Raw genomic sequence first — 13,158 nt, 5'->3', positions numbered from 1 at the left:
TTTGCGAGTACTGGACCCTTGCTCCTAGGAAAAATGCCAGGTTAGGTTCTTGCAAGCCTCTGGTCATGAACTTTTTATCAACCAATTGATACATAACCTTGTTTTATGCATGTTTCTATTTAAAGACACCTTATTTAGTATCTGCTGTTTCATTAACACTCCACTCCTGGCCAATAGCACCTCACTCATCTGACATGACTTTTCTCTGGAAGGCACATTACAACTTTCTCTTGCTCAGGAATGTTTGACAGCACTTCATAAAAATGAGAAAAATACGTCATTAAATAGACCATGGAAAGGACGTTTGTTCACAGTACAGGAGCTGAAACAAGAAGGCAGGGCATCGCCATGTGCAGCCTCATCTAGGAACCTGTGCGGTGGGGAACTCAAATTCCCCCCCCCCACTTTGCGCATGTCAATGAGAAAGTATCATGAGTATTGGCACTGTGTTTACAAATAAATTTTAGCAAGTAGGTGACTTTGCAAATATGAAATCCTTGAGTAATGGTGATTGTGTATACATGCATATTATAAATGGTGTCTTTGCAAATGTTTTTAATGAAGTGTTTAAAAGACGAGGCCTTAATAGCAAAATGTAGGTAATTATGTTTCTGTTGGAACAAAACTCAATTGTGTATTACCTTATTAACAGAGTATTAAAAATAATAAAGCGATAGTGTTATAAGCCATTACAGTTTTTCTTCCTTAAAAATACTTGGGTGGGGAAAAAATGATTGTGTGAGCAGACTCTGAAAACTTGAGCACGATTAAATTCATTTTGAATAATTGACACTGAAAGTTTTAGAATTTTGAGTGATTTTAAAATATTGAATACTCCTTAAGTGTTATTCTTTAAGCTAAGGTTCTTAATCTCAAATGATATTCTTAAATGATATTGTATCTCCAAAAAGAAAAATTTAGGATTCTAATGTTTGTTGGACAGTAAAAGATACTCTTTTTCTAATCTTTCGCAGTGATTGTCGTGAAGAAAAAATAAGGAAGCTCACTCCTGGTGAAATGGATGAAATTCGAGAAATATTATCCAGAAATCTCTATCAAATCCGTCAGCGAGTGAGAATAATTTATTCAGCAAAATGTTTCCTTTCCTTTGGCTAAAAATATGCCTTCCGATTTCATGCTACTCAGTTGTAGTGGAGATCGCCCAACCATTATGCCAACCTTTTGCATGTTCCACACCAGGCACCTTCTCTTCTCTGAGAGTCCTATCTTGTTAGGGTACTGTTCCCTCTCAGACACCATGGGGAAAGCCTGGGAGTCCCCCCAGGAGTTCCGCTACTATGGACTTGAAGATAAAAGCATCTGAGTTAAATAATTGTGGCTTTTAATTTATTTAAGGAAGTAGTTTATAGCTTATAGAAAACTTACAGCTTTAAGAAAGCTTACTAAAATTAGTATTTAATCTTCCTTGTTATTCAAGTGCTACAGTTTTCTTCCTTTAATGTATCTCCTGAGTGACTTCTTTCACTGCTGTTTCATTGTTTTGTTTCTCTTTTTTAATAAAGTATTTATTTATTTGAGAGCAAGAGAGATCACAAGCTGGGGGCGGACGCAGAGGGAGAGGGAGAAGCACACTCCCCGCCGCCCCCAGCAGGGAGCCAGATGTGGGGCTTGATCCCAGGATCCCAAGATCATGACCTGAGCTGCTTAACTGGGTGAACCACCCAGAACAGCCCCTGCTGTTCTATTGTTAACACTTCATTCTACCAATTGGCTAATGATACAGCTCACATTTCGAGGGTGTATACAGTTGGCCATGCCCCACTGCAACACGTATTAACTCAATCCTCCAAGTGGTGTTACTGTTGTTTCCGTTTGATAGATGAATAAATTAAGGTACAGTAGGGAGAGGAGTCACACAGCCCACATAGTCTGTCAGGAGCCTTCCTCACTCCTGTTGGGACCATTTCTGTACCCTCTAAGCTGGTCTCCCCAAAGGCTGTCCTCATTCCATCACTCATTACTGTTGTTCTGCCTTTTTCCCTACAGCACCTTTAATGGCAGCATTTTCCTATTTAAAATGAGACAAACAGCAGTTGTGGCTTACAGGCTAGACTCTCCTTTCAGAATTTGGGATCTCTGATTCCAAGTTCTACTGTGTCCAACCTTACATCTATCTCCCTCCCCTCCCCAAATGCCCAGGTTCTGTCTTCCTTCCTTGGCCTGTTCCTCTCTTCTCTGTCTCCACTTGGAATGTCCCACTGGTTCCTCCTGTCAGATTCTCCACATCCTCCAGTTTTTCAGGTTTCCCCAGCAACCTCCATATTATTCCCAGCCCTGTCTGGGATCGCACTTTCTGGAGCTCCTACCATAACACACGGTTTTAACACTTCATGATTTGTATTATTTTGTTAGCCTTTGATGTCCAATTAGCTAGCAGATTTCTCAAGGCAGGATTTGGGCCTTGTTCTCTGTCTCTTTCGCATATTTCTTTGAGAACATAGTTCAGGACACAGGGATATCATATGTATTCTGTCAGAAAATGAACTTGATTACTAACTATAATTCACTTTAGAAAACTTAAAAAACTGTATGCCATGCACAGCCCAGGTTTACAAATTCTACTGCTTCAAATGTTAGCACAAGGTTATTGCTGATTCTAGCAGCAGCTTTTTCATTTGACAACCCCGGCGAAAAGTGTTGTTAATCAAAAGGACATGGCGCCACCAAGTGGCCCAAAGTGGTTTGTTTTTACACCAGTAATTCCTATTCAGTAGAGAATGCGTAAAGATGAATTGTATTTTTTCCTCAGCTGTAATTGATGGCTAAATACATACAAAGTAATTCAAAGTAGACAGAAGTACTTGACGAATTCCATCATTCTTCCGATTTATGAAGATCAGACTTTCAGTGAAAAATAACTTCCAGACTTGTATTAGAAGATGAGTGCTTCCAAACTTTGAACGAATGTTAACTTCTTTTTTTCCTCATGCATGTTAACTTTTATGCTTTTTATTTATTTCTTTTTCTGCTCTGCACCTTCTTTAAGTGCCCCACTCAGGTGCAAAGCCAAAGCAACATAGTAACATAGTAACGTTTTGGAATCTCTGGGGTAGCAATCCATTTTTCTTGTAAAATGTCTGTTGTGTTTTCATTTCAGACTTTGTCCTACAACAGACACAATCTGACGGCCGACACAAGTGAGCGACAAGCCAAGGAGATTCTAATCCGACGAAGGCACAGTTTGCGAGAAAGCATCAGGAAAGACAGCAGCTTGAACCAGGAGCGCAGGGTAACTGCTGTTTGTTACCATTTGTCTCTGCGACTGCTGTTTGTTACCATTTGTCTGTGACGAGGAAGGCTTCCAGCAGCCATTCTGCAGGCTCTACGGATAGAATGGCCCCTGAGGATTGATTCACAGGAATTCTGGGATGGAGTTAATTGTCAAGTCTTTCCAGAGGTTTCTAGAACACCCATTGTGTTCCAGGCACTGTTGTAGGCACTGAAAATATGTTGGTGAATGAAACAGATCAAGATACCTTTGCTTGTAGAATTCATTTTCTCGTGGGGAGAAGGTGCCCAGCAATGGAATGCGTGATCTATTATGTTAGCAGGCAGTGAGTGCTGTGGAGAAAAACAGCGCTTGAGGAGGGAGATTGGGACAACAGGAAAGTGTCAGTCAGTTTACAGATCCAAACAGCATGGCTGGACCAAGCTACATTTGGAAAGTCCTGTCTGATCTCTGTGGGGAGAGGTTACAGCCCAGCACCGTCAACAGATAAGGAAAATCGTTTTTAAAGGACATTATGATTGATTGATTTCACACAGCAGACATTGCATTTTAAGTTTTGGTTTTTTTTTTTTTGAGTATAATTGACACACAAGGTTGCATTAGTTTTAGGGGTGCATCTCATTTTTAATAATATTCTGTACTGGGTCGTTAGAGATCAACATGGTAATATGTGAACAAGAAGATTAATTTTTTTTTTTAACGTGAAAATGTGGCAGGACTGATTAAGAGCTAAAGAAAGTAGAGATTGTGGCATTTGAATTGTCAGCCAATTAGCTTTTGTAATACTTTTTATTCTGTCATTTTCAAGACTTACTGAAGTAATTAAAACTGAAATATGCTACATTTTTCACATATTTTCTTTCCATATGTATAGGTTCTAGTTCTTTTTTAGTAATACTCTTATAAATAGGTTTCTCGATAGCTTCTCTTTGAGAAGACTCAATGGTTTTCATCATTATTTCATTATTCCTGTTTCTAATGGTCCCACTTTATTTTCATTTTCCTTAATACTGACTTCTATTACATTTTAGAAGAGATTTCGTTGTTTTAAGTGAAATAATTCTGGCTTGGAGCTTTATTCACCATCCCCATAGCACCTCACAAAGTAATTTTGGAATAGAGAAGTACGATTTTAATTTTTAACATCAGGGTTTGATGTAAGATTTTAAATTTCTGATACACAATAAATGACACCTGCATAGTCTAAATAAGCTTTTCCGTGTTTTCCACAGGCTTCCACTTCAACCTCTCGATATTTATCCTTACCAAAAAATACCAAGCTTCCAGAAAAGCTACAGAAGAAAAAGAATATTTCTAATGCAGGTAATGAATTCAGTTGGACCAGAAACAGTAAATTTATCCACTAATGTTCATAAAATAGAGAATTTCCCCATTCTTTTTCTTCATTAAGGACAATGAGTTTAATGGTTTACAAGTCTAAAATAATAATATGGTGACTTATTATTAGCATGGTAAGCTTTTTGGATGGAACTTCTGTACACATTAAAAATAACTGAGCCCATTATTTTCCATAATGATTCTACTGGATACAGCAAAAGCAAATGCTGTTACCTGTGGTCAGTGAGCAGGTAAACAGAAAGTTGTAAATTTGCAGAGGTGTATTAAATTTTTATAATTTTCATAAAGGCAGCCATAAATTTTATTTCTGCCCACAATCATTAAAGTTCTGGCATATAAAGTCAAATATTTCTTGACTTAGCGATAATCTTTATGTAGACTTCAAGCCATTTTCTGTGAACCCCAGAGGAAGTATATTAGGAGACCATGTTATTAAAATGTGGGATGTAAGAATAACCCCCACCTTTATTTCTCGTTGTTTATTTAATTAACCGAGAAGAGGAATGTCTAATGATGGCTGGTGGTCATGATGGGTGAGATGGGAAATGAAAAGGGAGGCCAGGCAACCTGAGTATTTAGAGCAGTGGGCCACGTCACCACTGTGCGCCCACCAGAACACTCTTCCGTCCCGAGAATCTCAGCTCCCACCAGCTGTCCTACCCACAGGTCTCTAGGACCTGAATTTTCACAACCAGCTAGTTCTGATCATGTGTCTTCCTGTTGTTTGGAAAGTGCACATTGGTATTTTGGCCCTTTTATGAAAATATAAAGGAGCTAAAGAAGCTTGTCTCTGAGATTCCAGATCAAGAGACGAATTTTCATAATAGCAGCTAATTGCTGGTCTGCTTTCTGTGTGCCATACATAGAGCTGAGCCCTCCTGGGATCGTTCTGATGGGGCAGGTGGGAACACAGCTGCTGCTGCCTGAGAGTCTCACTTTGACAGCCAGCTCCATCACTTACTAATATCTCTTGAACTTCAGTTACTTCCCCCGGCAAATGGGTGATTGTGAGGATTAAATAGGTGAATGCATTTAAAAGTGCTTATTATAATGACAGTTGCCTGGCACACAGTAAGCCCTTCAATGTGGGTGTGAACATTCAACAACGCCCACAGAGATTATGTATCATGCCCAGGTCTGTGGGCCAGAGGGAGTGAGCCCTCTGACCTCCCCTGCCCAGCGCCCAGGGCGTGAGGACACAACAGGTGCTGGACCCACTCATGCATTGCTGAGTCACTTACAATCCCTTCTTTCAAAAATGCTTGCCCATGTTGTCCTTCTTTTGCTATTGGTAGGTGGCAATAGCAGTGACTCGGACACAGATGTTGGGACCACCGTCCTGAATTTGCAGCCCCGAGCAAGGCGCTTCTTGCCAGAACAGTTCTCAAAGAGAGCCCCACAGCCCTATAAGATGGAATGGAAGAATGAGGTAGACGTTGATTCCGGACCGGGGCAGCCTTGTACCCCCGCAGCTCCCCACAGCAAAGATGGGGGCACCCAGACCCCAGGCATGCTACGGCAACCCCTTCTCTCCAAAGGCCAGTTTGGCCCAGTGCAGGAAGACAGCGGGACTGAAGGCGTCCGACCCAAGCCGCCACCCAGGCTGGTCCGCAGGGCATCAGAACCCGGTAACCGGAAAGCCCGATTTGGAAGTGAGAAGCCTTAATGGAAATGGCCAAAGCAGACCTGGGGTGACTGACCTGGCCTGGCTGGGGTTTGTTACTCTGAAACCTGACACAGTGGGATCCATTTAATACCCTCTATGCATCTAAATACTTTCTTTGGGTAGTTGAGTCATGCCATTGATTGACGGGATGAATACTTAACCCAAGAAGAGGAAAATCAAAGAAAAAAGCCCCATAAAATGCCTTTTATGACTTCTCGCTAGCAGTTGTATTCTTTGCAAGCCTAAAGAAAAAAAAATGTGTGCCTTTATTGAACTTGAATGACAGAACTTGAAATTTTTAACACACCCGTGTTGGTGAAAATTTTAATATATACATATATGCCTCAAATTTTATTTATGAAAACGTATGTATATCTGTAATCAGTTTTTAAGCGAAGGGCACTAAAAATACTCCACATCTTTCCAAGGCGTAAAGGGCAGCTCCCGGAGGATGGTGGGCCATCTGCTGGGAGTCAAGATGTTTCCCCATCCTGAGCTGATGAGCAGTGGGTAAGGGAAGAGCACAGCATGGAGCAGGGATGCCTGGTGAACCCAGACTGGGGAGGCCGTCAGAATGGGCAGATGAGGAGGCCTGGCTCCTAGAGCACAGATTCCCGTGAAATAATGACTCAGCTGGATTTAATTTGTTCCTCATGCTACTGTACGTTCGAGGGTGACCTAGAGATTCCATCTCTCGTTTGTGTTTGAATGGTGCAAAGAGAAAGGCTGCGTGGGTGACACGATGTATGACGGACTTGGTGGCAGCTTTTGACGAAGTTACAATGTGTGGGCCTCATGCTGTATGAGGGGAGACAGGCAGCACCTGCTTACAACTCGTTGGCAGGTTTTATATTGTGCAATACTGGGAGGAGGATGCAGGAGATTCCCTTTCATGCCCATCTCTGACTACCTGCATTAGAATTTTTCTGTAGAACATTCTAGAACTTTGAAAACATGTCAGAGGCTCCAAGCAGACAGTTTATATAAACGGTATTCCAATGTTTGACAAATTGGTGAGAGTTCAGGTTTTGAAATTTTTTCAGGAAGCACTTTGGAGAATATAGGAGTTCTTTTTTTTTTTTTTTTTTTGCACTCGTCTGTAATATGTTAGCTTTCCCCTCTCAATAAAGTAGTGACTCAAATTCTTCATATAAAAATGGATTCTACTCATCTGAGTACTTTTTAAAAGTACAACACAGAGAGAAGTAGAATAAAATCATTAAAGATTAATATTTGAATTTCCATCTTAAACTGTAGATTTTATGGGCCTCCCCGCCCCCGAAAAGCTCCTCTTTAAAACTGGACCGGAACAAGATTCTAAATGTCTGGGGTTAAATACAAATAAGGCCATGCATATAGTCCCCTGGGTGCACAATGGAGATGCAGCAAAGGATACAAACGACCACAGTATTGTTAGTGGGAAAACCTGAACGAATTAGGAAGATTCTGTACTCAGAAATCCCTAGGGCTGCTTCTCTTATCCCTTCCCTTTAACCCCACCGACCTGGAGAAATAAATCGTCTACCCTTTCTCTCATCTTTTACAGTCTTGGAATACTGCTAGATCATTGGGCGTGAGGCAGAGGGAAAGATAAACACACAAGGTACAAGTTCATGTAGAGCACTGTTTCCTTCCCAAACTCATCCATGTCGATCAGTGGAGAGCACGATAGACACCATTTGAAAACTGTAAGCTTAGGACTCTGTGCCAAATATCTTAATTTTACATGAAAATATTTATATAATATATATGTATGTATTTCATCTGCTGAAAAGAAATTAAAACTGACTTTTAACTTAGAATTTTATTATAGGAATGTGATTCATCAAGAGATGGGATGTGTATTTTTGAAAATGCCAAGAGTAAATTTTTAGAACTTAATGAAAAGAAAGGTTAAAGTGGAAAATGACCTTAAAAATAAATTTCCTGATTTTTCCTGGTGTCCTAGAATAATAAATATTACAATGAGTCTAATTTTCTGGAACCAAAGGAGAAAACATGAACTTTTTTATTACATTTTTTCTTGTTAAGCAGGTAGACCAAATTCAGCTTGCACTGATTAAAAGTCAATAAAGAATTTGGTTGACATTGTGGAAATTTCAAAAAAAAAAAAAAAAGGAGCACTTATGTCATCTTATTATCAGTCTAATTTTTTTATTTGTTGAGTGACAAAAGCAATGAAAAATAAATTTGACTTCATTTCGCTTTTTCTCTATACCTTCTTTTTTTCAAATAAGATTATTAAGTTCTAGACACTACAGGAGAGAATATGAGACCCTGTAAATTCAAGACAGTCTAAATTTTCTGTACTACAAAAAGGACTCCCCTAATTCAAGCAATACTTGATCCAACCAAAAATTCCAGTGTGACTATAGAATTTTGATGGGTTTTTGGTATTCGTTGTAACCAGTTTGACTTGAACTGCCTGTAAGTGCAAAGTCTAGGCTTACTTCTTTACCTGTAATGCTAAGGGCTGACTGTTGGGAACAGTTAGGCCAGTTAGTGAACAACTGGGAATTGTCTCCAAAGTTTGAAACTCTTAAAAAATGTGCATTTTGTGTATAATTGCCCAGAATATCTGGGACGAAATTCCCTTCGGCTTTTACTAAGTTTGTAGTGGGAGAGGGGAGTGTTTATTTATATAAAGAGCTTAGAGAAGTTATTTATTACATGTCTCAGTATGTTTTCCATTTGTCGCACTGCCCAAATCATGTTTATGTTAAAACTGGCATTTTATAAACAAGTGTGAGAACTATAATATTTTGTTAGTTCAAAGTTCACACTTGACTTTCTTCTCTGAAGGTGATTAAAGAGATGTCTTTGTCCCATTGGCATTATCTGCCCAAGCCTGAACGTTGCATGTTGATTCCCTTTTTTAAGATGAACGAGAAACGCTCAGGACTCAACTGTCTGATGATCCGAGACTTTGTGTGTGTATGTGTTTAACTTTTAGAGCAAAACGTGTAGCTTGCTGGTACTTTGTATGCGACATGTTAACCAGGCCCTTTCTTCAGTCTACTTGTAAGGCAGTGAGAGCCCCATCTGGGTAACTCCTGCCTGGCTGTGACCACAGCTCTTTGTTCAAAAGAAAGGACACCTCCCTTCAGAATTTTTCCCAATGTCATTCACTCCACATGTGGCTGACCCCCTCAAACGTGGTCACCCCCTGCAGATGTGCAGATGAAGCCCCCCCACATGGTTAGCTTTGAGCGTCTTCTTTAATGTTGCAATGGTACATAGTTTTTGATCCCTTTTGTCTTCTAACTTTCTACAATTTTTTCAAAGAAAATTCTATTTTACTACCTCTAAAAATAGTCGAGAAATTGTGGTCAGTTCTCTTACTTGTCTGGTCAGAGAAATAGGTGTTTCTATGCGTGGAGTTAATGTATCTGCTGTCAGTGGATTATGAAATTTTCAAGCTGCACAGCTTACTGATGATTCTGAATGGCTCACAACTGACTTCAGGGGTTTTATGTTACAGACGTTTCATGGGGATTTGTTATCCTTGTATTATGCGGTATGGAAACTCCCTTCAATGAGATGTCCAGTAGACAGAATGCCAGACACATTGACGGTGACTTTTCTGATTTTCACGACTGTAACAAAACACCCTGAATTAAATATGCAAATGTTTTTCTCCTTTTTTTTAAAATTTCACTGGGTCCTATTATGTCATCAGTACACGCGGTAACAAAATTTGTAATTTAAATGAGGGCTCTCTGCATCCAGAGTCTGGTAACGCTGTTTGCCAGACAGGAACTATATATATATATATACATATATATATATATATGTATACCAACAAAGAATTTTTCCTGGTTTCTGTGAAATGTACAAAAGTCTAAGTGTTAAATCAGTATGGAAGGGAAACATTTAATGGAATAAACATAACTGAAAATATTTAATCACTGTGGAAAAATAATGCATCACAAGAAACGAGGACAGCCCCTCCAATTCCGATTTTTACATTTATATATCAAAACCATTCTCATGTGTGCTAAAATGGGGTCATGATAGCTGGACTTTGTGAAAGGTAAGAATTTAAGAGTACTGCAAATTTCAGTTGCTTTAGCTTCAAATACACATAATATCTCAAACAGGGCTAACATTGTTAACTCTGTTAAAGAAACGTAATGAAGATTGTAACTGGTCCATTAATTTTCTCTATGTAAACAGACCCTTGTAAAGGGTTCAAAGATAATGCATGCTCTGGAATATTAAACGCTGCCTTCCCAAGCCAACTCAAGCAAAACAAATTCAACAAATGCCATCCACTGTCTTACCAAACGTTTTTTAAAGATTATGCAGGGTTCTGTATGAACACATCGAATTTTTAGGTTTTCACTAACACATAGTTTTTGGCACCTGCTCAACACCGTTTACTGTATTTGCTACCATAAGTACCTCTGACTGTTGGGCATCCAGTTCAAGTCCTTACCTTTAGCTGCAAAGTTAGCTTGAAGGCGTTACAGCTTGTCATACTTTATTGTTTTGTTCGTTCCAAAAAGATGGCACAGTGAAGGTGCTCTGAAGGTGACCAGGAGAAAATGTCCACCCTTCTCCATGTCATGACCACCTGGCACCGTCAGAAGTTGGCTTATGATGCCGGGGCCTGTGTTTCAGCCCACAGCACAGACCAAGGCAAGGCCGAGGCATGCCCCCATTCACATGCACTCAGATCCAAGGGCAGGGCCCCTTAGTCCACAGCAAACACATTTATTACATCAGGTTTATTCTGGATAGTTCATGTGGTTTCAATTCCATTAGGCCAACTCAGGGTAGGTTTAGGTGGGTAAACTATCACACGAAAAAAAACCTCAGCCTGGGTACACACCTGAGTCCCAGCAATTCAAAATGGAAGAGATTCTTTGGTAAGCCTAAAGAAAGGTCACCTCCTCTTCGATGTTGTAAATTGCAACCAGTAATGGGTATTTTAACTATTTTTCCCTCCACAGTGTATACTTTGGAAAAAAAATATTTTTTTTTATCAGGATGTAGTATAGTTTAAATCAAGGCTGATCAAAATACAATTTTTTATTCTAACAAGGTCCTTAGTCCACTTTTATGCTATAGTTTATGCTATATAATTATGGGTAATAATTAACGCCTCCTTCCTTAATGTTTATAATTATCTTTTCCCCTTGAGGAACAGCACAAGCTGTTTAAGAGTATCCAATTCCAAATTAAAATCAGCATTACTTCTTACAATGTACTAAATCTGGAAAACAGAAATTGTCCGTATTGTCTTCGTACACAGCTGTCTGTAAAGTGTTGAATTTAGATGATCTGTTTGGGAAAAATGAGAAATCGAAAGTAAAATATTGTGTTAAAATAAGTTAGTATTTGTGTACCTAAGTAAAAATAAATCCTACTGATGAGATGTCCCCTTAAAACGATTTGCTTGCCAAAGGTGTGCAATAAATTTCAGATCATATATACATTTGGTCTTAGCATATGGTTTGAAAAGCCAAAAGCTTGTTGTTTGCATTATTAGGATGCATTTTAGCGTAACTGGAGGTTAACATTTTCAAGCGCTTCTGGACCCTGACTTAACATACACAATCAGGATACAGCAACAGCTCCTACAAATTACAATCAGAATAAATGATAACACTTTGTTATAATTTTAAAGGGATCGTATTATTAAAGAAAATTATTACCACGTAACTGGCAAGTTCTTCAGGAAAAATAAAATTTTAGGACAGAAAATTTTTTCAGTCCATCACCATGTTCTGAGAAGAGCAGCATTATACATCGTCCTGGCTAGATCTGTGGGAATCTTATTTCAGAGACTTCTGAATGGCTAAGGTTTCCAGGGGGAACAGGGCTCGAGGGATCACCATGCTGGCTTTTACTATACATTCCAAGAAAAGGCTATCCTTTTATACACCAGGTGCCAAAAGCCTGAAATTTCCCCTAAGTGCATTGATTACCCCTCCCCCGCAGATGTCTAAATTTCTTAAAGAAGTGTCCTAGGGAAAAGACGTCTTCTTAATGTTCAGAACATGCAGAGAACAAACTCTCGTAAATGCCCACACATGTTCTCCGCCAGCTGCCATAGGACGGGGCAGAAAGTCTCAACACTCATTACCAGCTAACCTTGCCTGAGCTCTGCCCAGACCAGACACCTGTCCAGAATCTTGTGACCCGGAGGTCACAAGCTGACAGTCCCCAGGCCTTTCAGATTTTTACCCTGATTCCCTCAGTGCACCTGCCTTCTCCCTCCTGTTCCTCTTGGATTACTGCCCTCGAGGGATCTTTGACATGAAGTCCACGGAGTATTCTCCAGCATGAATTCTTCAGTGGCTCCCCTTTTATTCTGTGAGAATAAAAGCTCACCTCTGAGCATGGTACATGATCCCCTTCATGATCTAACCCAGGGACTCTCAACTCTGGGGCACTCTGGAGTCTGGTTCTAGAGGTCTAGGGCAGGCTCTGGCCTCACTATGCAGCCAGAACTACTGATTCTTGCCCCTTCTGTCTGCTGCAGGCATAACTTGACCCACAGGCCTGGGCTTTGGAGGCTTGCCCATGTTACTGCCTTGGCTAGGCACGCCTCACTCCCTTTCTGATTAGTGCTCATCCCTCTGGACATGAGGGAAGAGGTATACCTTTCCTCCATGGAGAAGGCCAAAGTCTTCTAGAACCCAAAACGCCGAGGCTGATTCACAGAACTTAGCAGTTGGGGCTGGCATAATGCCGAAAGGGTGCCATATCCTTTATGAACTTCTCAGGCAAGTTCAGTGCCCTTCAAATAGGATTCCGTATACTATTAAGTTGAACCATGTGAAACTGCAGGCAATTTTGACTTACGAAAATAGCAATTTTGTGTGGCTCAACCTAAATACTTTGGAAATTATTACAGAAGTTTCTCAAGAACTCA

The 13,158-nt window shown here is 40.0% G+C and overlaps 1 protein-coding gene across 1 annotated transcript in view; it reads left to right on the top strand.

Moving 5' to 3' along the window:
- Positions 1 to 8,511, top strand: part of SLC9A2 (solute carrier family 9 member A2) — a 108,269-nt gene extending 99,758 nt beyond the window's left edge. Inside the window, exons 9-12 of the mRNA XM_034658936.1 lie at positions 975 to 1,071; positions 3,119 to 3,250; positions 4,483 to 4,573; positions 5,905 to 8,511. Of these exons, the coding sequence (XP_034514827.1) occupies positions 975 to 1,071; positions 3,119 to 3,250; positions 4,483 to 4,573; positions 5,905 to 6,275 (691 nt within the window). The 3' untranslated portion in view covers positions 6,276 to 8,511. The remainder of the gene's footprint in view (positions 1 to 974; positions 1,072 to 3,118; positions 3,251 to 4,482; positions 4,574 to 5,904) is intronic.
- Positions 8,512 to 13,158: the final 4,647 nt, after the last annotated feature.

The sequence above is a fragment of the Ailuropoda melanoleuca genome, chromosome 4 (assembly GCF_002007445.2).
Source record: "Ailuropoda melanoleuca isolate Jingjing chromosome 4, ASM200744v2, whole genome shotgun sequence".
Classification (NCBI taxonomy): domain Eukaryota; kingdom Metazoa; phylum Chordata; class Mammalia; order Carnivora; family Ursidae; genus Ailuropoda; species Ailuropoda melanoleuca.
The sequence above is the reverse complement of the archived record's forward strand: the minus strand, read 5'-3'. Positions and strand labels throughout refer to the sequence as shown.